The sequence below is a fragment of the Rutidosis leptorrhynchoides genome, chromosome 3 (genome assembly GCF_046630445.1).
Source record: "Rutidosis leptorrhynchoides isolate AG116_Rl617_1_P2 chromosome 3, CSIRO_AGI_Rlap_v1, whole genome shotgun sequence".
In the NCBI taxonomy this organism is placed as follows: Eukaryota; Viridiplantae; Streptophyta; class Magnoliopsida; order Asterales; family Asteraceae; genus Rutidosis; species Rutidosis leptorrhynchoides.
Window position 1 is genome coordinate 623,749,413 of NC_092335.1, and position 21,475 is coordinate 623,770,887.

General features: G+C 35.9%; 1 protein-coding gene and 1 non-coding gene across 2 annotated transcripts; both read right to left on the reverse strand.

The window, feature by feature from the left end:
- Positions 1–2,884: 2,884 nt before the first annotated feature.
- On the reverse strand, positions 2,885–2,958 carry TRNAV-AAC (transfer RNA valine (anticodon AAC)). The gene has a single exon. It is a non-coding gene; the product is annotated as a tRNA-Val (tRNA).
- Positions 2,959–4,470: 1,512 nt separating this feature from the next.
- On the reverse strand, positions 4,471–8,690 carry LOC139898963 (uncharacterized). The gene is made up of 10 exons (XM_071881766.1): positions 8,561–8,690; positions 8,384–8,468; positions 7,293–7,489; positions 6,659–6,741; positions 6,482–6,527; positions 6,344–6,400; positions 5,406–5,460; positions 5,210–5,310; positions 4,875–5,072; positions 4,471–4,774 (listed from the first exon to the last, which is right to left on the reverse strand). The coding sequence occupies exons 1-10, from the start codon at positions 8,642–8,644 to the stop codon at positions 4,604–4,606; spliced, it is 1,077 nt and encodes a 358-aa protein (XP_071737867.1). The 5' UTR covers positions 8,645–8,690; the 3' UTR covers positions 4,471–4,603.
- Between the last annotated feature and the right edge of the window lie 12,785 nt (positions 8,691–21,475).

The window sequence follows — 21,475 nt, forward strand, 5'->3', positions numbered from 1 at the left end:
TAAGTCTGGTAATCTAAGAATTAGGGAACAGACACCCTAATTGACGCGAATCCTAAAGATAGATCTATTGGGCCCAACAAGCCCCATCCAAAGTACCGGATGCTTTAGTACTTCGAAATTTATATCATATCTGAAGGGTGTCCCGGAATGATGGGGGATATTCTTATATATGCATCTTGTTAATGTCGGTTACCAGGTGTTCACCATATGAATGATTTTTATCTCTATGTATGGGATGTGTATTGAAATATGAAATCTTGTGGTCTATTGTTACGATTTGATATATATAGGTTAAACCTATAACTCACCAACATTTTTGTTGACGTTTAAAGCATGTTTATTCTCAGGTGAATACTAAGAGCTTCCGCTGTTGCATACTAAAATAAGGACAAGATTTGGAGTCCATGTTTGTATGATATTGTGTAAAAACTGCATTCAAGAAACTGATTTCGATGTAACATATTTGTATTGTAAATCATTATGTAATGGTCGTGTGTAAACAGGATATTTTAGATTATCATTATTTGATAATCTACGTAAAACTTTTTAAACCTTTATTTATGAAATAAAGGTTATGGTTTGTTTTAAAAATGAATGCAGTCTTTGAAAAAAAAAACGTCTCATATAGAGGTCAAAACCTCGCAACGAAATCAATTAATATGGAACGTTTTTAATCAATAAGAACGTTTTTAAACGTTTTTAAAGTAAATGTATCATTATTATAATCAATAATAACATTACCTTCCTTTTTAACCGGATGAGTTGAGTTGTCGGCCGTGATTACAACTCGATTTTGATTGTGATCTTTAACGTCATGAAGGAGAGTTTCATCACCGGTCACATGATGAGAGCAACTCGAATCGATAATCCATTAATTCTTCTTGACAACCGTATCAATGGTAAAACATTGCTCCCATTTGACTTCATCATCATTGCTTGAACAAGCCACGTTTGCTTTTGTGACTTTAGAACAACAATATCTCTTGATGTCACCAACCTTCCCACACTTGTAACATGTAGGAGGTTTCTTCTCATGGTTACCTTTGTAACTAGTTTGCTCTTCTTTTTTTTTTTCTTTGCTTGAAGAGCCTTTCTTGAAGTTCTTCTTTTTTGAAAACAATACCGCATCATTTTCAAATCCTTTAGTCATTTGTTTGGCCAAAGCTTCTTGATTAGAGAGTAAATTCTCCAATTCTTCAACCGAAGGTTGAGTAGTCCACCCCTAAATAGAGGTTATGAACGGGACATACTCTTTCTTCAAACCGCGAATTAGATATCTTCGCAATCGAGCTTCACTAATTTTCTCGTTGGCATCAATCTCTGATATTTCGAAACAGAGATTTTTGACCCGTAAGAAATATTCGGAAACAATCATATATTCTTGTCTTAAGATTGCTAACTCATTTTTCAAGAATTGCAACCTTGCAGTGTTTTTCTTAGAAAAGAGTTTCTCAAGAGTATCCCATACTTCTTTTGGAGAAGTAATATCACGAACGTGTTCTATGAACTCTTTGCTAATTGAAGTTCTCAATGCAAAGAGAGCCTTTCCATACCTTACCTTCCATTTTCTTCTTGACTCTACATTCTCTAGAGTTTCTACGGGAATTATAGCATCACCTCCGACCACAAGTTCCCATAGATCATGACCTTGAAGAAAAGCCTACATACACATCTTCCAATACTTGTAGTTGTTGCCTACAAGTTTCTCCATTCCATTGACCATACCACCATTGTTTCCATTTGTGCCTTTCATTTTCACTAACAAGATAACTAGTTTGGAACTTTGAGTAAACTTTGAATATTTGCACACAAGAGTTTAACTTAGAACCAAGCTCTAGATACCATAAAACAACAAGTTATTTGCTATGAATGAAAGATTAAGGAAATAATATGAACAAGAATAACTAAATGTGTTGGATTGATTTCAAATGGTTACAATCACATCCTTATATAGAGGATTAAAGCAAAACATAATCATAACACACCAACAATTAGACGTACTAGTAAAGCTAGATGACAACTAGCATACATGTGAACACACTAATATGACAACTAAACCTAATAAAACAAGATAAAAGGCAACTTGATTATGCAAGTATGTCATAAAAGATAATGTCAAGTTGACCATTAAACACCTTAACCATTAATTTGGTCAATAATGGCCTAAACCCATTTGGACAAGTTGAGCAACTTGAGCAATAAAATCCAAAATCAAGTTGAGCAAGTTGAGTCACTTTGAGTTATTCACTAATATTTTAACAAAACAAGCTAGCTAAAAGAAGCTTAACTTTGACAAGAATCAAGTGCACTAATCACATGTGACTTTTTAGTCCATTCGTGCAAAGAATAACAAATTAAATTTACAATCAATTACTTATATTTAACTGGTACAGTTAACAAAGACAATGAAGGTGGGACAAAAAAGAAAAGGGTAAAAAATCTGATCGATCATCTTGTGCTCTTCTTTTGCAGATCCAAATGCACCTGAATACTCGCATATACCAATAGATCATAATCATTTCTAGGGGTTCGGGGTGAAGTGATTAAGATCCCGATTTTTATAAGCGCCCATGAAGAGTCAACATTCAACAAATAGAAGAAACAAAACGTAAATAAGAAAAAGATGCAAAACGAGATTTCTTCCGTATTCACGGCATGCGCAGAATGAGTGGAAACCAAATTTGTAGCTAAAACAACAAAACATATAGCATCAAACGCTTAAAAATAAGAAAACATCTGTGTGATCGCACACATATCAAATCAAAATTTTAACTTATATTCAAAATCAGTTTTATTTAATGATCGAAAAGCAAACTTTGTATCTGAATAATATGTTACCACCAATGACCAATCTATTCATCAAAAACTGGTGCTAAAAAATATATGGCTTCGCCCGGGTTCGAACCGGAGACCTTCAGTGTGTTAGACTGACGTGATAACCAACTACACCACGAAACCTTTTGTTGTTTGTGTTTTAAATACTAAATATAAATAGAATAGAACGTTTGTAACTTTGTAAATTCAAAGAAATTAATGTTTTTTTATATCTTTTTCACTTATAATGCCTCATTACTTATAAACTTATTTTATTTTATTTTTTGCGAAAATAATGAATAGAAAATGTCTTTAACAAATGTTAAAATAGAGAACCCCGATAAAACTCGAAACTAGAAAACGACAAACATACAAACTGTTGCCTCATATTTAAAAAAAGCAAACTAAAAAAATTAAACAACTTGGGGCTAAACAACAAACAAAACATAGAACCGAATGACACTACGAAACACAAACATGTACAAACCGACTCAAATATAATATTGAATGGCGCACTTAGGACCTCACTAGTATTAATAAGAGTAGAATTAACCGGTTCACTCTCCTCGGTCATCTTCGTCATCATGGCATCAAAAGCCGCAAAAGCCTCCTTGAACACTTTTTCTTTCTCCAAAGCCGATGAACCACCTTTAGTTGACTCTGCAAAACCGCTCTTCTTGGTCACCTTGCCACCCATAAATAAATTCTGAATAACGTCCCCGTAATCCAAGTCATCATCTCGATCAATAAGCTTAAAAGAACCCGTAAGTTCACATCTCAGAGTTGGCTTCTAGAAACATTTCTTTTCAAAACGTTCCACGATTTGCAAAAATCTTCGCACGAGTGGTCTTCGCAATCACAATATTTTCTTCTATTACACCTGATCAAAATCGGTAACGACCTAACTTCGTTCGTTCCAAACATTATTTCTTTTATAAGTTTATTTCACAACCGCGTATTATCAAAATAGCCAAAGTTAAGTTGAACCATATATTCATACGGAATAGATGCAGTAATTGAAGTAATTTCATGCAGTTAGTGTTTTCGGCCATTATAGTACGGAGTATAATATAATTTTATACCCAATGGTAAACATTACACTAACTCAAATGATTATGGTGGGTCTCCACAAAGTTCCGCCAATGATTACAAGGAACCTGGGGCATCATGACCAGTAGACCTTGATATAAGAAACCTATAAATAATACAGCCAACATTTTAAACAGTTGAGTGAACAAACTGAATTCAACTGATAAAACATGTTCTTAGATAAAAAAACATTCATAACAATAACTTAGTTCTCAAAATATTGGTTTACCGACTTGTTGAATAGTCTAGTTTAAGCTTGGTATGAATTTAACTGACTAATCGGATTTTTGACAAATTTGACCGAATAAATCGGCCAAGCTAGAGACTAGTCGGATCAGGAGCTAGTCAAGACTACTCGGATCAAATTGAAGGGTTCAATGCCTTGATCAAATGTTTTTAACTAAGTGACCAACGTACCAAGGGCACGAAAGAGTTGTTATAGTAACATAAAAACAAACATAAAATACATACAAAGAAAACATGCCACAAAACAAAGAAACAAATACACATAAAACCCCTCATTTGAAGGGAATAATAAAATAACTAGCATATACATAACACCACCCAACAAACGAACAACGGCTCACGACAACCAAAAAGGCGTGCGTGAGTCCAGCGAACAAAATAAATACAAGTTAGCTGGCTGTCTAGAGCCACAGAGAGTAATTTGACATCAGCTTCACATATTGTCTCGCCATGACTAGGACTGATGGGGGTCTCTTAACTTATGGCGGGGGAAAACGAGCCTCAATATGGAATAAAATATTGCTTGTATGCATGACAAGACAAAGTTCCAACATGAAGATGGCCAGTACCATGGATACATTAACCGAAAAAACAGACTAATCATGTGTCGAGGATATCGTCCCACCTGAATCAAATTACACATATAATAATGTCATTAAAACATCATTATTATTATTGTTATTATATTATTTATTAGATAATTAATATGAGGTCGATTTACTGACTGGAAAAAGAAAATCTAGAGCATCCCAGGCTGCATGACGAACAGCTCGTGTTGGATACATGGGCCCACCAGGTGATGTGAAGCTGTACAAACATGTTTTAAGTCTGGTGCTTGTAGTCATTCTTAATTCTAGACCTTGGAGAACTTTAATTTGGGATAGATAATGTAACAACACAGGCTCCACTTTCAGTTTTTGAAGCTGCCCAATGATTAAAAAGTCATATTCATTGTATATATATATATATATATATATATATATATATATATAATTATATAATTATATAATATAATTATAATAATATAATATTTAAGACATAGGTGGTTTGTTGGTGGTACCTGATCAGCTAGTTCGATAACAAAAATGTCTGCGGGACCCCCTACTAAGAAAGCATTTGGATACACTGGAAAATTCTTTAAAAAGCTTTCGATTTTGTCAACTGTAAAAAAACATTGAGGTAAGATACGATACGTTTTTACGCATAACCTCAGTTTATGATGATGTAGATCTGTAAATGTACGTTTTGAGAAGTACCTAGATTATAAAGAAATATGAATCTCGAAAGGAGATTAAAGAGATCTCGCTGTGCCTGCAGATCGAGAAGATAATATTATTTTCGTCAAAATAAAATGCACTCTTAACTGTAAGGTTGTCTAAATCATAATCATTTCTGTAAGTACTAAGGGGATGTTTGGATACGTATTTTCGACCAGATTATATGATATTGCAGTTTGATGTCTCAATTATTAGTTTATAATTTCATATATAGGTTCTGCTTCATCTAACTATATGATAATAATAATAATATAATAATAATAATAATTTAAGGGTAATATATAGTTGCCTAATTACCACATTTTACCTAATTTGAGAAACTTTTACTCTAATAACCGTCAAAGTTGGAAAAGTCACAAGAAGGAGACGAGTTTTTCGGAACTTTGAAACGACTGGTTGGTCGAGTCGGGGTCGGGTAAAGTTGACTTTTAGTAATATACAAATCTAAAATCGATATATCAGACATAAAGTTTTCAAACGTAAATATTTCAAACATATGTACAGGGCACATAATCTAAGTACAAAACATATTAAAATTTTGACCTATTTATGACCAACTTTGACTATGCTCGACTCAGACTCGGATAGACCCGGGCTGACTTTAAGCTGACTTTTGTAGCGTTGACCGGCTAATTAGACGTTTTTAGGCGAAATGGGACATAGTAGTCACCAAACCAACTCATCGGCCGACTAGTCAGCCGAGACGGCCGCCGTTTCAACACAGCTAACTGTTAGTTTCAACTATTTCCACAAAGATGTCATTTTATATATTAAGAACTCGCCAAACAATTAAACATTTGACTATTTGATTATTACAACCTCAAACAGCAGATGCATGTCAAATGTAATCACTTTTAAATGCCCCCATGGGCCCCACCCCAACTACCTCTTAAAGTAATTATTAGAAAAGTTGTTACCTGCAAAGGGATTTTCTTCAACCTCTCAGGTACCAATGCAACATCCACAAGAAGATACTGAAACGAAATAAAAAATTGTCACTGAAGGGTCACATATATGGCATGTTATACGAAAGTATAAACTAGAAGCCCTCATACCGAGAAGAGACTCTGGAAGTGTTTCGTATTTGTCTGAACATCAATCCTACAGTTAATAACACAAATTGATAGAATAAGATAAATTGTTACCATATTATCCCAAATCTTTTCTATATTTAGGTAATTAACAAGCAGCATTGAGTAAACTAAATGAGAATTAACATGTAAACGACATACCAGAAGACGTTTGTAGCACCTTGCACAAGAGCTGATGAGTAACGAAGGAGAACATCGGCGCTATCAAGTTCAACTTCAAATAACTGCAAGATGAACGTCTAAATTTGGTGAATATACATATTGGAGTGTCAAATTTAAACATGCATAATGATGAATATAGGCAATAAAGATAGAAATAATAAACGAATCCAAGATTTAATACTATCTACTACTTTAACTCCAAAAAACTGTGAAAATTTGCGGTAAAGAATCGATGGTTGAAGACAAATGAACGATTACCAGCTTTTAAATAGTATATCAATAATGACAATGACTCACGAGAAATATACATGGCATCTCAAAAAGGGTTTGTTTATAAAAGCAATATGGTTTAGTGCTGTATGAATCAAACACCAGAATGGTATAAAGAATTTGTCTGGTGGACTTTTTGAATAGATAGTCTGAGTAGCACTTGCCATTGAAGCCTTTTGCATTAATTATGATGATTAAAATACATGTACTTGATTAGTCTTCTAACTTGATAAAATTTACAATCTACACAAATTCTTTGATGAAACCAAATATTATACGCTAAGTAATCTTATCAAAACATCATTAATGACTTAACTTATACCGGTATGCATAAGTGACCTACCCATTTATGAAAGAGAAGGGCAAAAATATGAGAGGCAAATGGCTGGCTCCAGAGTTGAACAATCAAAACAAGGATTGGTTTCCCATTTTCAGGTTCCAAGGAAAAATGATCGGCAAGCACATCATAAAAACATATGGGAACCTTAACTTCAATCCGTGAATCAGAAGTTGCATCATCATCTCTGCCTAGAATTATATCTGTTCCACGTCCATTTTACAGAAATTAGAAACATAGAAACAAAATATTTCTTGACTAACAATCAAATGGCATAACGTCAATAGATGACATTTCAAACGTTGCTTCTGTTTTCATATGTGAATATAACTAAAAAAATATAGTACCTTAATAATGAATAGTTCCAGTTTTGAACAATCAAGAAAATATGAAAATTGATAAGGAGCATGTATGAACAGAGTAAGTGTTGTATGATATTATTATCTACAAAATTCACAATGTCGTAAGTCATAAAAAACACCAACCATTATAGATGGAAAGACGTAACTAAAAGATCCATTATAAATATATATTTAATGTTTTCTCGTAACGTGCATGAGATCTAATTAAATTTACTATGGTAGCACCAAAGAGATTGGATAGTGATGTAAAAATTGTAAATTCATAAAACTGTCAAGATGACCGTAAGAGGTCATACCATGTTTTTATAACAATTCCATCAACTGCATCCTTTGTAGACACATCAACAGGCAATCTAATTAAAATAAACAATAATCTGCACTGAATGGTTTTGTGCGAAACGTAATGTGACCGAATTAGCTTCCATAAACGGATTTTATACGAGTTAAGTTCCATCAAAACTAACCATTACCTACCATTTTCTAAATGTTAGGTAGTACGCTCCCCGTTTTTCAACAACAATTTTTAAAATAGTTTTAAACATGGAAGTAGGCAGACAAACAGCAACTACCTCTTTTGAATATAATGATGATGACTACAAGTATTCAAATTATTTATTATCTACACAATTCAAACGCCATCAAATTAATCTATTAAAATGAAGTGCAACCATAAGTACCACTTGCATGTTTTGATTATAGAGAAATTAAATATAAATATAATTATAATTTAATTACCTCTGGCTCGATCATCAACTTCTAAAGCAATATCAGCAAACAGCGATTGTAATAAATCGCGTCTCTGATTCGGTGAAGCTATTGCCTGCAAATTAACAGAATCGAATTGATATAAACAGATCAACGGATATGAATTATAAGATCAAATAAAACAGAAATTGATTTATGTTTACGAACCTTATGAAGCTTCTTATCGATCTCTTGTGTTAGGGCAGAGAAATAGGCAGAGCTTTTAGGCGTTACGGCGAATGTTGGCGACATTCTTCTGATCCGAGCATTTGATTATAAAACTGAAAATTGAGAAACTGAAAATTCAATTCGTCAAGAGATTAGTCAACCCTAACATTTGTATAATAATAATCGGTTGAATAATAATAACAATTGTAATGTAATTGTAATTGTAATTAAATTATTCGGAAAGAAATTGATTCACCTAATTCTCAATCATCATCATCATCATCACCACCAGATATATGATTTTTTTTTTTTTGGAATGATTGATTAGATTAAAAGCCACGGTTAAAAACGTTGATAGTAATGGCGGCAGAAAACGACACCGACGTCGAAATGGATAGAGGAGGCCTCGGTGAAATGCCGCGTCGAGTTACTAAATCGGTTTTACTTTTGGCCGTTTATTATTATTATATTCCGCAAAAAGGTTATTACCAATTTAGGTTATTAGGTTATCCTTACAATTTGTTAATTAAACAATAAAGTTACTCAAATTTACTAAAATTATTACGTGCGTAAATGCATCGAATTATTTGTGACTTAAGGCTAGTCTCGCAAAAAAATTGATTTAAAACGAGCCTAAACTTGAAAGAGTTCGAACTTTGAACATAAACTTGAATATATTAACCTCGTTTATGTATAACTTGAATACAAACGAGTCGAACTCGAGTTTGTGTAAAATATCAAACGAGTCAAACTCAAACTTAGTATATAACGTATGTTTGAAACGAATTGAACTAGAGCTCTTTACATTTTGAACTAGTATTGCTCGAGTTTGACTCGTTTACACCCTTATAGTGAATTATCTAAAATTTTGCAATGTTAAGGCATGTCTCTATCATAGATTCATATCATGTTACCAATAAATATATTTTTTTCTTCCTAATATCCTCTCAAATCAACTACCAGTATAGTAGTATGCATATTCATTTCATTATCTTAGTATTTTCGGTATTTTCATTCATTTCGTATAACACTTACAAAAGGAATAGAAAGAAAAAAAGTCAAATTATAAGCCTTTAATCAAAGAGAAATTGGATACAAGTCAAATAGTCAAATAAGGATAAGGGTGAAAGAGGCTTTGTGTAAGTTAAATGAGGAATATTGTTCACATTTAACTCACTATCGGATTTTGTAGATTGAATTGTCTAGAATTCTATCATTTTTTCCGTGTAAATGAATGTGCGTTTGTGTGAGTTCTTGAAAAAAGGAAAGAAGATGTATCTCATCTATCTAAATAGTGACTCCCATTCTTATAAATATGCCTATTTACCCATAACATTTAGTTAGTTTAAAAATTTATATATTTATGATATTATATTAAATAATTAAATAATAAATAATGACACTAAGTTTGTTGTTGTAACCGAATTAAATATCATGTCATTAGTATCTATCGATATTCTTCATTTTAATAGCTACCATCGATTGATATAAGATCCTTTCTTTTTCTTAGGGTAAATTATGAACGTAACTCCCTAAATTATATATAAAGTCACTTTGAATGCCATGCTACACTAAATAGATCTCGCTTTCATGTAAATGTTATTATGGAATTTAAATACATGAAAATGATTCGGTTTTATGACAAACATAACGATGTGTCGATAGTCCAGTGATATGCTTGACGTACACAAATGTTTACATTGTTCGTTTATGAATGAAACACACTTACAATTTTCGATGAATGCAAATTGCTTCGTTTGTTTGTGTAGTTTTGGGTAAGCTCTTTCCAATATCACTTTTGAGTTACTTTTAAATAAGCATTTCATCTCATTCTTTTTATTAACCAAAGTATAACTATTTCAATAATTATGTAGTTTTCATTTCATTTGGATGTTGTATTATCAAACATTTAGGTTCAAATTGATTTTCATATTATTTTGTTGATAATGTATCTCGCTTTCTTGCAATTGATATGAAATTACATTGATTAAAATATATTTATTATAATAAATCATATTATAATTAATAATCAAGTATAAAGTAATAAGTTAAAATACATTGGTAAGGACTTATATAGACCATTATATGTAAAAGAACATTTTCATACGCCTCGAGTTTTAGTGAATAGTTTGTAGTGTATATTGAACATATTATAAGTGTTTGTGTGCTACTTTTAAGTTTATTGAAAATTACTATATCCATGTTTGTTCCTATTTTGTGTTTTTTTCTATAATTTTTAGACTATCACAAATGATGATGATGATGAGTAGCAGGAATTAATTGATGTACATTAATCACATTTGAGGTATATCAGTAACAATAGAATAGTGTACGTGTGTTCCTTTTATTTCTATAGATTTCATGTGACATTTTTAGTTTGTTCTTATATATTATGTTATGTTATACTATATATTTGTTAATTTATAGTTTTCAATATCTATGTTTGCATTTATAAATTATATGTCATTCTCTCAAGTTTTTTTAAAAGATAAATAAAGTACTTTATATTGAATGCAATGAATTGAATACTTTATATAATTTTGTAATTTTTGTTGTAACTATATATATTAAATAAATTGTTTAGTATATGTAAAGTGTTTAAAAGATATCAAAATTTAATTTAGTGATGATTCTAATGATAATAGTTCGTTGAATAGGCATGCAAGCAACGAAACACAAACCCGTAATTGAGCCTGTTACACCAACGAGAAAATTTCTTTGATCTTTTTGGAGGACGATGGTGTAAGACCCGAATATTTTATTGTACATATGTGTAAATAGGGTACTTGAAATGTGGGATTTCGTTGTATATTTAAAAGAAAGTCAGAATCTGCCAAGGCCTGTTTGCGCGACGCGCAAGGGGGTGGCGCGCCGCACACCCCTGCTGTGACATCTTTCTTCTTTTTAAAATGAGATATTTTGGAAGGGCTTTTTGGTAAATCTACTTAGGGCCGAATTAAAGGCCACAAGATCAGTTAGTGGAGTGTCATAACTCCATTATCACCAACCTTATCTCATTCCAATTCAATTTTAGAGAGAGGGAGATTCTTAGTGTGAGAAAGCTCAAGTAAAGGGAAAAGGAGCTAGTTTCGGGTCTTAGCTCGAGTTATAAAGTTGTTCATCTCCTCACTAGCTACGTGTTGGTTGTAGTGGTATGTTCTAACCTTGATTTCCTTATTTTAATTTGTTTAAGGGTTAGAGTTTGGGTAAGTGAAGAACATAAAACCCATATTTGGTGATTTTGGGTGTTCTTGGGTAAGATTGAGTCATAATGACTCAATAGCAACTAACCTAGGATTTCAAAGTGTTAATGGGTGTATATGAGCTTTAATTGGTTAGTTAATTACTAGTACACCTAGATATAAGTAAATGGGTGTTATGTGGGTTTGTGGATGACCCGAAATGGGTGTGTTGAATTTAATATGGTCAAATGTGTAAAAATTGACCTAGGTGGGTTAATGGGTACGAAAATGAGATAACCTTGTGTTAAAAAGTGTTTTAAGACCATGTTTAGCGGGTGATAGGGTTTTGGCAAAGTTGACCCAATTTTAGGGTTAAGTGTGCAAATGGGTCGAAATTGCACCATGGGTCAAAATAACCCTAGGATAATGAGTGAGTTTGTTGACCAACTTGATCGGGTGATTGATTCTATGTATGATGTAATAGGTGCGTTACATTGAAGGTTGCAAGCTTGATTTCTCATTCACCGAAGGCGTCAAGGTGAGTGGAATAATTATACATGTGCGTATATAGTGTATTTGCTTGCGGGCTTGTGGTTAGTGTTATCCGGGCGTGTGGATTCACTAAAGTGTTATCCGGGCGTGTGGATTCACTACTCTTTTGTGCGATAGAGGCCACATGTGCGTGAAGGGTGGTTCGGTAAGTGCGGACGTCCACCTAGGGGTTAGTGTATGCTAACGGTCAACGTGCGAGTACCAACGGTCATTGTGCGAGTACCTTTCCCTTGTATGCGATATGGTTAACCATGGTTATTTGTGTTATAGTGTAAGCATATAATATTATATGAGTTGTATATATATGCTAATGTTATGCTAGCTTGTGGTATTGGTCGTTTATAACTTGTGTTTGTGATGATAAGCTAATCGTGTTGCTAGCATGTATGAGGTATATGTGTAAGTGTTTGCAAGTAGGTATATTATATATGTATAGGTATAATTATTGCATTCACTAAGCATTTTGCTTACCCTCTCGTTGTTTACCTTTTTATAGGCTCCGGTGTGGACAATGGTAAGGGCGTTCGTTTGGATTAGTGATCCCGCTTTGTTATGATAGGGGAAGCTTTTGGGGACGTTAGCTTTTGAAGTTTGACCGAGATTTGGGTAGTTTAACCCCCAAACATCATGCTCTAGTGTCATTTGGAAATTAAACTAATTTGGTCGAAACTTATATTTTTGTACGAAACTCGTAAATTGGGCATATGTGGGCCCGGGTTCGTAAAACTGGTTTTATGATTGGAACGTCTTAGTTTTATATATATGAACATGTTGTGGAAAGCGTTTCGCCTAAATACGTCAGGAAGTAGGTGATCTTTTTCTTAAAATTTGGAATTTTGGACAGCGGGCTGTCCAGCCACTTTTGCGCACCGCGCAAGTGGGTGGCGCGCCGCGCACCATGTTGTATAATTTTTTTTTTCTTTTAATTAATTCGCTTATTCGATTGTATATTGGGTTGGGTTGTTACAAGTGGTATCAGAGCATGGTCTAAGGGATTTAGGCGACTTGAGATAGGTGCATAGACTTAGATTTTATTGTGTATGCGCTTTATACGGGACATGTAGGAGACGGGTCGAACCGGGGTTTGGTTAGTGCATAGGTTTATGTGAACTAACCTTGCGCTATTTGTTTTGTGTTGTATTTGAAATCCATCAAGCAAGAAAGACGTTGTACTAGCAAGCTAATACGAGATGCTCGCGTAACAATGACTAGCTACCATTGTTAGGGGTACAAATTGTGTCAAGCAAGCGATGTACGACGATTGTCGAGCAAGATGGGGCGGTAAGGTGTATATGTGTGTATGTTGTGTCATGTCTTTTCGTTTCGTTGCTTAACCTCTTCCGTTTTATAGAATGAAGATGAGAAACGGACACGACACCGATAATGGGGGCACGAGTGAGGATGCCGAATTCACGGCCAAAGTTGAGGCCATTTTGAAAAGTCATCATGCGGCTTTCCTAGAAGATGTTAAGAAGATGTTTCTAGATACGATTGCCGAGCAATTAGTTAACGTGGTAAAGGAACAAATTAAGGTGGTTCTTCAAGAGGATAACGTAGGAAGGCGGGACTTTTTCTATAAGAATTTCAAGAATTCTCAACCTCCCACCTTTGAAGGTGAACGAGACCCTCTTAAGAGTGCCCGTTAGATCTCCGACATGGAGGGGGCTTTCCGTACTTGTGAATGTCCTCTCGATAAGAAGACAAGGGACGAGTGTAGTATGTTGAGGGGCGATGCCAAGTTGTGGTGGGACGCGAAAATCCAACTTTATGGTGAAGAGCAATGCATGGAATTCACTTGGGATGAATTCAAGGCGAAATTTTTCAAGGAATACTGAACTTCGGCCGATCTTTCAAGACTTAAAGACGAGTTGCGTACTTTGAGGCAAGGGTCATTGGACTTGAACACTCTTAAGTCCACCTTCTTGGCAAAGACCCAATTTTGCCCGAAGTATGTCGGTAATGATCAAATGTTGAAGGAAGACTTTTACCGAACTTTGAATGATAATTATCAAGAGAAGATTAGTGTGAACGTGGTGAAAAGTTTCGATGAGTTGTTCGATATGGCCAAAGGTTTTGAGTCACTCATTTTGAGGAAAGGGGGTTTTACGTTTGGCAAGAGAAAGTTTGAAGCTAGTAGTCACTCGAACAAGAAGAGCAAGGGTGCGAGTGAGAGCGTCGGGAGTGTGAAGAAGGGCGGTTTCAAATAATTCAACCCTCGGTGTTATAATTGTGGGCAATACGGTCATCTATCCCGTGATTGCACGAACCCGGCAACGACAAAATTCACTTGTTTTAATTGTAATAAAGAAGGACACCGGAAGTCGGAGTGTCCCGAGTTGCGGGGCGATCATGTTAAGAAGTTAGAGAAAGCGGCAGGCACGGCTAGGGGTCGCAACTACTTGATGACGAATGAAGAAGCCAAACAATCCAATGAAGTCGTCTTAGGTACTTTCATGGTTAACTCTAGTCCGGCACAGATACTTTTGATAGTGGTGCTAATTTGTCATTTGTGTCTCCAAGATTTGTGCCTAAGTTAAATAAACCGCTAGCTAAGTTAAGTCATCCGGTAGAAGTCGAAATAGCGGATGGTAAGACGGTGCTAGGGGTTGATGTGTGTAAGAATTGTAATATTGTGTTTGGTACCGAAACGTTTAAATTTGATCTCATCCCGATGACTTTGGGTGATTTTGATATATCTTGGGTATGGATTGGCTCGATCGTTATAGGGCCGATATTGCATGCCATGAAAAGTTTATACGTGTGAAGACCCCAAGTGGGGGAGAGTTAATTATTCATGGCGATAAGCGAAGAAGACTTGTGCAGATATGCACTTATGCACGGACACATTGTTCTCTTGTTAGTGGTGGCATGGCTTTTCTTGCCCACGTTGTTGATACTCGTGATGAGCCACCGTCCATTCGTGAAATTCCTGTGGTAAGTGAATTTGAAGACGTTTTTTCGGACGAGTTACCGGGTGTTCCGGAGGAAAGGCAAGTTGAATTTCGCATTGAGTTGGTTCCGGGGGCTACCCCCATTGCTAAAACTCCTTAACGTTTAGCACCGACGGAAATGCAAGAGTTGTTAAATCAAACCCAAGAGTTGCTTGAGAAGGGTTTTATTCGACCGAGTGCTTCGCCATGGGGTGCTCCGGTTTTATTTGTGAAAAAGAAGGATGGTAGTATGCGAATGTGCATCGATTATCGGGAGTTGAATAAAATGACGATCAAGAATCGTTATACATTACCTAGGATTGACGATTTATTTGACCAACTCTAAGGTGCAACGTATTTTTCTAAAATTGACCTACGGTCCGGCTATCACCAAATGCGGGTCCGTGAGGAAGATATCGAGAAAACGGCTTTTCGAACGCGTTATGGGTATTTTGAATTCGTAGTTATGCCTTTTGGTCTTACGAATGCACCGGAGGCATTCATGGATCTTATGAACCGAGTGTGCCAACCTATGTTGGACAAGCCGGTGATAGTGTTCATTGACGACATACTTGTCTATTCGAAGAGTATGAAGGAACATGAACATCATTTGCGTGTTGTGTTGAAGACGTTGCGGAAGGAGAAGTTGTATGCTAAGTTCTCCAAATGTGAATTTTGGCTAAGGGAAGTTCAATTCCTTGGTCACATTGTGAACAAAGATGGTATTCAAGTAGACCCGGGGAAGATAGAGACGGTAAAGAGTTGGGGACGACCGACTACGCCTACGGAAATTCGAAGTTTTCTCGGATTGGCCGGTTATTATCGTCGGTTTATCCAAGACTTTTCTAAGATTGCTTCTCCATTGACGAAATTGACGAGAAAGAACGCGAGATTTAATTGGGAGAACGAGCAAGAAATTGCTTTTCAATTGTTAAAAGAGAAGTTGTGCAAAGCTCCGGTGTTAGTGTTGCCGAAAGGTGTAGAAGACATGACGGTTTATTGTGATGCTTCCTTAAATGGGCTCGGGTGTGTTCTAATGCAAAGAGGTAAAGTCATCGCTTACTGATATCGCATATTTGATACGCGTTTTCCTTAGCGATATCGGGTACATTTTGGTCCTTTTGAATACGATTTGGTGTTATTTTGATAAGTGTTGCGAAAGTTGGAGTTCCAAGACCAAGAAGGTTAAATTTGAAGTTATTTGATGGTTTTGATGATTTTCTATGCAAACGAGTGAAAGAGTTTGGTTTGGTTCGAGTTTTGGGTGATTGTAGTGAGTTTTCAGCTCAGTTTTAGCAAAAAGGGGCCTGGAGCGCCGCTCCGAAAGGTGGAGCGCTGCTCCAGTAGGCTAAAAATTGATTTCGAGAGTTTCAGAAGGCCAAGATGTCAGTTATACAGCAACTGGCGCACCGCGCAAGTAATTGGAGCGCCGCGCGATTATATTGCGCGCCGCGCCACTTTGACCCGGGTTCAGCTTTTCACCTATTTAAAGCCCGAAAATTTACCCTAATTAATCATTATCGCATTCAGACGATTTCCAGCAGCTTTTTGACGAACAAGGGTGATTTTTGGGGATTCCCAAGCTCATTCTAACACATCAATCATTCCGGAAACAAGTCTCGATCCGTTTTTCGTTCAAGATTCAATCATTCAATAGGTTTATCTCTTTGATTTAAACAATGAATTCTTTTATTATTTTGATTGTGATTTTGGTTTTAGCCATGATTGTTGGCTAAGCTTTTAATGTTTGTCTAGATTAAATATTTGCATGTGTTTGGATGATACTTTAATGTTTTATTGATTAATGCATGATAATTATGAGTTTTGATTAAGACCCATTCTTGTGGGTGTTGATTATTGTTACTTGGTTGATTAGTGAATCTTGTTTGAACAAAGGGAACCCTGTTTCAATTTAGTGATCTAATTTCCAATTGATTTGTCTTAACCGATTGGGTGCTTACTGGACCAAGGGGGTAAACCGGGTAACATTGATTGAACAAAATATGGGTGAATTGTGTGGAGCGAACGCGTAACCAATTGAATCTTAATCTTATAATTAGCTAATTACTAAGTCACAAACGAAAGAGGTCTTTGGTGAAAGGGAACCCTAAGCCAATAAATCCTAGTTTGACGTGTTTGCTAAAAGAGAACTCTGGGTAAACCGACTCTGTAGTTGCATGCATTGATAAATAGAACTAGTGCTTAATAACAAATCATCCAACACTGCGAATAGGAGATCTAGGAGAACATTCTTTTATCTATTGAATTTAAACTATCTTTATTTTCCGTTGAGTGTGCAATTTGATTTATTTAAACTTAAAAACCCAAATTTTTTTTTTGTCTTTTACTTTTAATCTATCCTTGATTTGGCTAATCGTTAAATAGCCACAAAATAAATATTCTCGTACTTTCGATTTTCATAATTTAACTGAGTTTACTTTTATTAGTTGCAAACTTAATTCTCACATTAAAACTGTCTTTGGAACGATCTTGGATTTTACCAATATCTTTACTGCTACACGATCGGGTACACTGCCCGTTTGTAACACCCCGTTTTTCCGTGCGCGTCTAAAGGTACGTACTTAATCAATAGTACGCTTATAACTTACTCGTTATGTGATTAAATGAACTAAAGTGTTAGTTAGGTGTAAGTGCATATATGTATATGTGTGTGTGTATATATATATATATATATATATATATATATATATATATATATATATATATATATATATATATATATATATATATATATATATATATATATATATATATATATATTCGAATGCGTGCGTGTACGCGTATATGAATGTGTCGTGATTTGGCGTCGAGTCGTGTGAGACTTAAGGTTGAGGTTTAGACGTGCATATGAAGGGTGAAAGTTGTTGTGCTTGTGTTTGAACCTTTGTTTTATGATTTGTTGTCGAAGTGACCAGGAACAGGCCAATGCCGCGCCGCGAGGAATGGGGCCGCGACGCGACAATCAAAGCAAATCCAGATCAGAACTTGAGTTAAGAAGGGTGATTTTTCCTTCTTTATGTCGCGCCGCGACAAATGAGCCGCGCCGCGGCACCTCTGCAATTCTGACTCCGAATTTTACTCAAGTTAAATAGGGTTTAGGGGTAATTTGGTCTTTTTGCGTATAGATCAGATTGGTGCTTTTAATATCAGCCACTTATCCTCCATTTCTTATTTCTTTTCCTTTTTCTTTCACATTTTCCTCTCAAATCCTAAAACCCACTTAGATTAAACTCAAGATTTGAAGGTGAAGTTTTGTGAATCAATCCTAGAAGCTAGAATTAAAGTTGTTCATCGCATCTCTAGCTACACGTTCATAGTCTTGGTAAGTTCTAACTCTAAGTCTCGAGTTTTAACTAGTTTAAGCTAGGGTTTGGTTCATATGAACTAGTGTGACCCATTTGAGGGTTAAATGGGTGGGTCTTGGGTTGGATTGTTGAAAGGAAACCCTAAATAGCTATTATCTAGGGTTTGGTCTTGTGATTTAAGGTTGTAAGTGCTAAATGATGTTGTTAGTCAATAATGCACTTTTAAAAGGATGAAAGAGTTGTTATTGTGTAAGTTTCACTTGATTTGTGAGTCAAAGAGTCAAAAGTGCACTAGTTGACCTAATTGGGTGAAATGGTTATGAAATACACCAAGTTTATGTTAGTTGATGTTATTAAACCCAAATCACTAGCTTTTAGTGATTTATGACGAGGCATGGCCATTAATGGGCGGTTTTGGTGTAGTTGAGTCATTTAATGCAAACGGGTCATTAAATGCTCAAGGGTTAGTGTTTGGCATTTAATTCAACTAGATTGTATGTTAATAAATGCATAATGTAATAGGTACGTTACATTGAAGGGTTGCAAGCTCGGTTAGCTTTCACAAGGGACTTGAGGTGAGTGGAAAATCTATATATGTATGTATATGATTTACGTGCCGTATTAATGGTGTCACATAGCCGTTTTGTGACCATAGTTGTGAGACATAGCCGTTTTGTCCATATTTTATATTTATGCACATAGCCGTGTTTGTGCATATAGTGGCGAGTAATAGCCTTGTTTTACTCCCACGTTATTATCCGTGTTATTGTGCACATAGCCGTGTTTGTGTACATGATTGTGAGTAATAGCCGTGTTTTACTCACATGTTGATCAAGTGATGCCGTAGCCGTTTTTGGGAACACTTGGGGGTGATGCCATAGCCGTTTTTGGAACACCTCGGGGGTTAGTATACCATAGCCGTGTTTGGGAGCTAACGGTTGTTATGAACATCGATGACTTGTTTCGCAAAGTCATTCCCCTTGCGAAGGATTTTGGTTAACCATGGTTTATAGTTGGTGGTGCTAGCATTTGATTTATGATTATGATATTTATGTTATTAATGTGGCTAGTTGTACGGTTTGACGATACTAGCTTATTTATCGAGATGTTATGCGATTGTGTGCGTTATATGATATCGTGGATGCGTGTGGGTAAGTCTTATATGCATGTATATATTTATTCTACTCACTAAGGTTTGCTTACCCCTCTCGTTGTTTATCTTTTTAGATGCAGGCGCGGACAAGGGCAAGGGGGTCGTTGGGCACTAGGTGTCCCTTGTTGTTGTTATGTTGGAGCTTTTGGAAGTTGGCCTAGTTTTGGGTAGTTTAGTTCCAAACCATGCTCGGAACGTCGTTTGGTTTATAAACTATCATTTGTAATGGGTCAAATTTGTACTAAACTTTATTCGTGGCCCTCGTGCCTATTGTAAACAATTAATTGTTGTGCATTTTAAATAGAACTCGTGAAATGGGTTACATATTTAATTGGCGTGTAATTGTGTTGTATATATAAAAAAAATTATCGTATGGATTAAGGGTTGGGTTGTTACAAGTGGTATCAGAGCATGGTCTAAGGGATTTAGGTGACTTGAGATATGCGCCTAGACTTAGACCTGTATGTTATTAAATTATATGCGGGACTTGTAGGACTACGGGTCAGTGCGGGGTTTGATTAGTTCTTTGATGCATAAGTGGACAACTATGCTATGTTATGATGTTACTAATCATGTGTTGTTGTTTTGAACATCGAGCAAGATGGTTGTGATACGTTTGAGCATGGCACAGCATGTGAGCGTAATAGTGAGTCGCGACCACTATTACGGTTGCAAGTCAAGCAAGGATGTGCGACAAGTATCGAGCTAGATGTGGTGTGTGTGCGGTCATATGCATAGGTATATATGTGTATTAAATTGTTGGTGATGTCTAATCCATTTTTTAATCTTTAGAATGAAGACGAGAAACGGAACGAATACGAATGGCAATAGTGGTCCCTCTCATGTGGAGGAAGATGAGATGACTACCAAGATTGAGACCGCTTTAGAAAACTATGTTTCGGTTTTCTCACGAAGGGTTAAACAAATATTCGAAGAGTCGGTTTCGGAACAAATTGTCGATATGATTCAAGAACGGATGACTAATGCCGTTAAAGAAGAAGTTGAAAGGAGGTTTCCTAGACCTCAAAATGTGGGCGAGTTGGAATTTAGCTATAAGAACTTCTTGGCGACTAAGCCTCCTCACTTTCACGGGGATCCCGACCCCATGAAGAGTGCAGCTTGGATTTTCGATGTTGAAGGTTGTTTTCGCACGACCGAGTGCCCACCCGAGAAGAAAACGAGGCTTGCTACTAGTTTGTTAAGGGGCCATACTAAAGATTGGCTCGATGGCAAGATTGATATGGTGGGTGATGCGGCTTTTGTGGGGTTATTTTGGGCGGATTTCAAGAAGGAGTTTTTCCTTGAATATCGTACGCAAGCGGATCTTTCCAAATTGCGCAACGAGTTAAGGAACATGCGTCAAGGGTTTTTGGACCTAAACACTCTTATAACCAACTTTCTCGCCAAGGCACGTTTTTGTCCCGAGTATGCGGGAAATGATCAAATGCTAATGGAAGACTTTCATGCAACCCTTAGAGATGATTTAAAGGGTAAAATTAGTATTGGTCATGTTGAAACTTTCGCTAAGCTTTTGGCGGTGGCAAAAGGGTTTGAAGCACAAGCTCCGAGTCCGGTTCCGGTTAGTTATGGGTCGAGCAAAAGAAAATTTGGAGCGCCTAGTTACTCCAACAAGAAGAGCAAGGGTGTGTTCGAAAGCGTCGGAAGTATGAAGAAGGGTGGTTCGAATACTTTTACGCCTACTTGTTATAGTTATGGGAAGCTGGGTCATTACGCTCGTGATTGTTTGATCAAGACGGTCACGTGCTTTAATT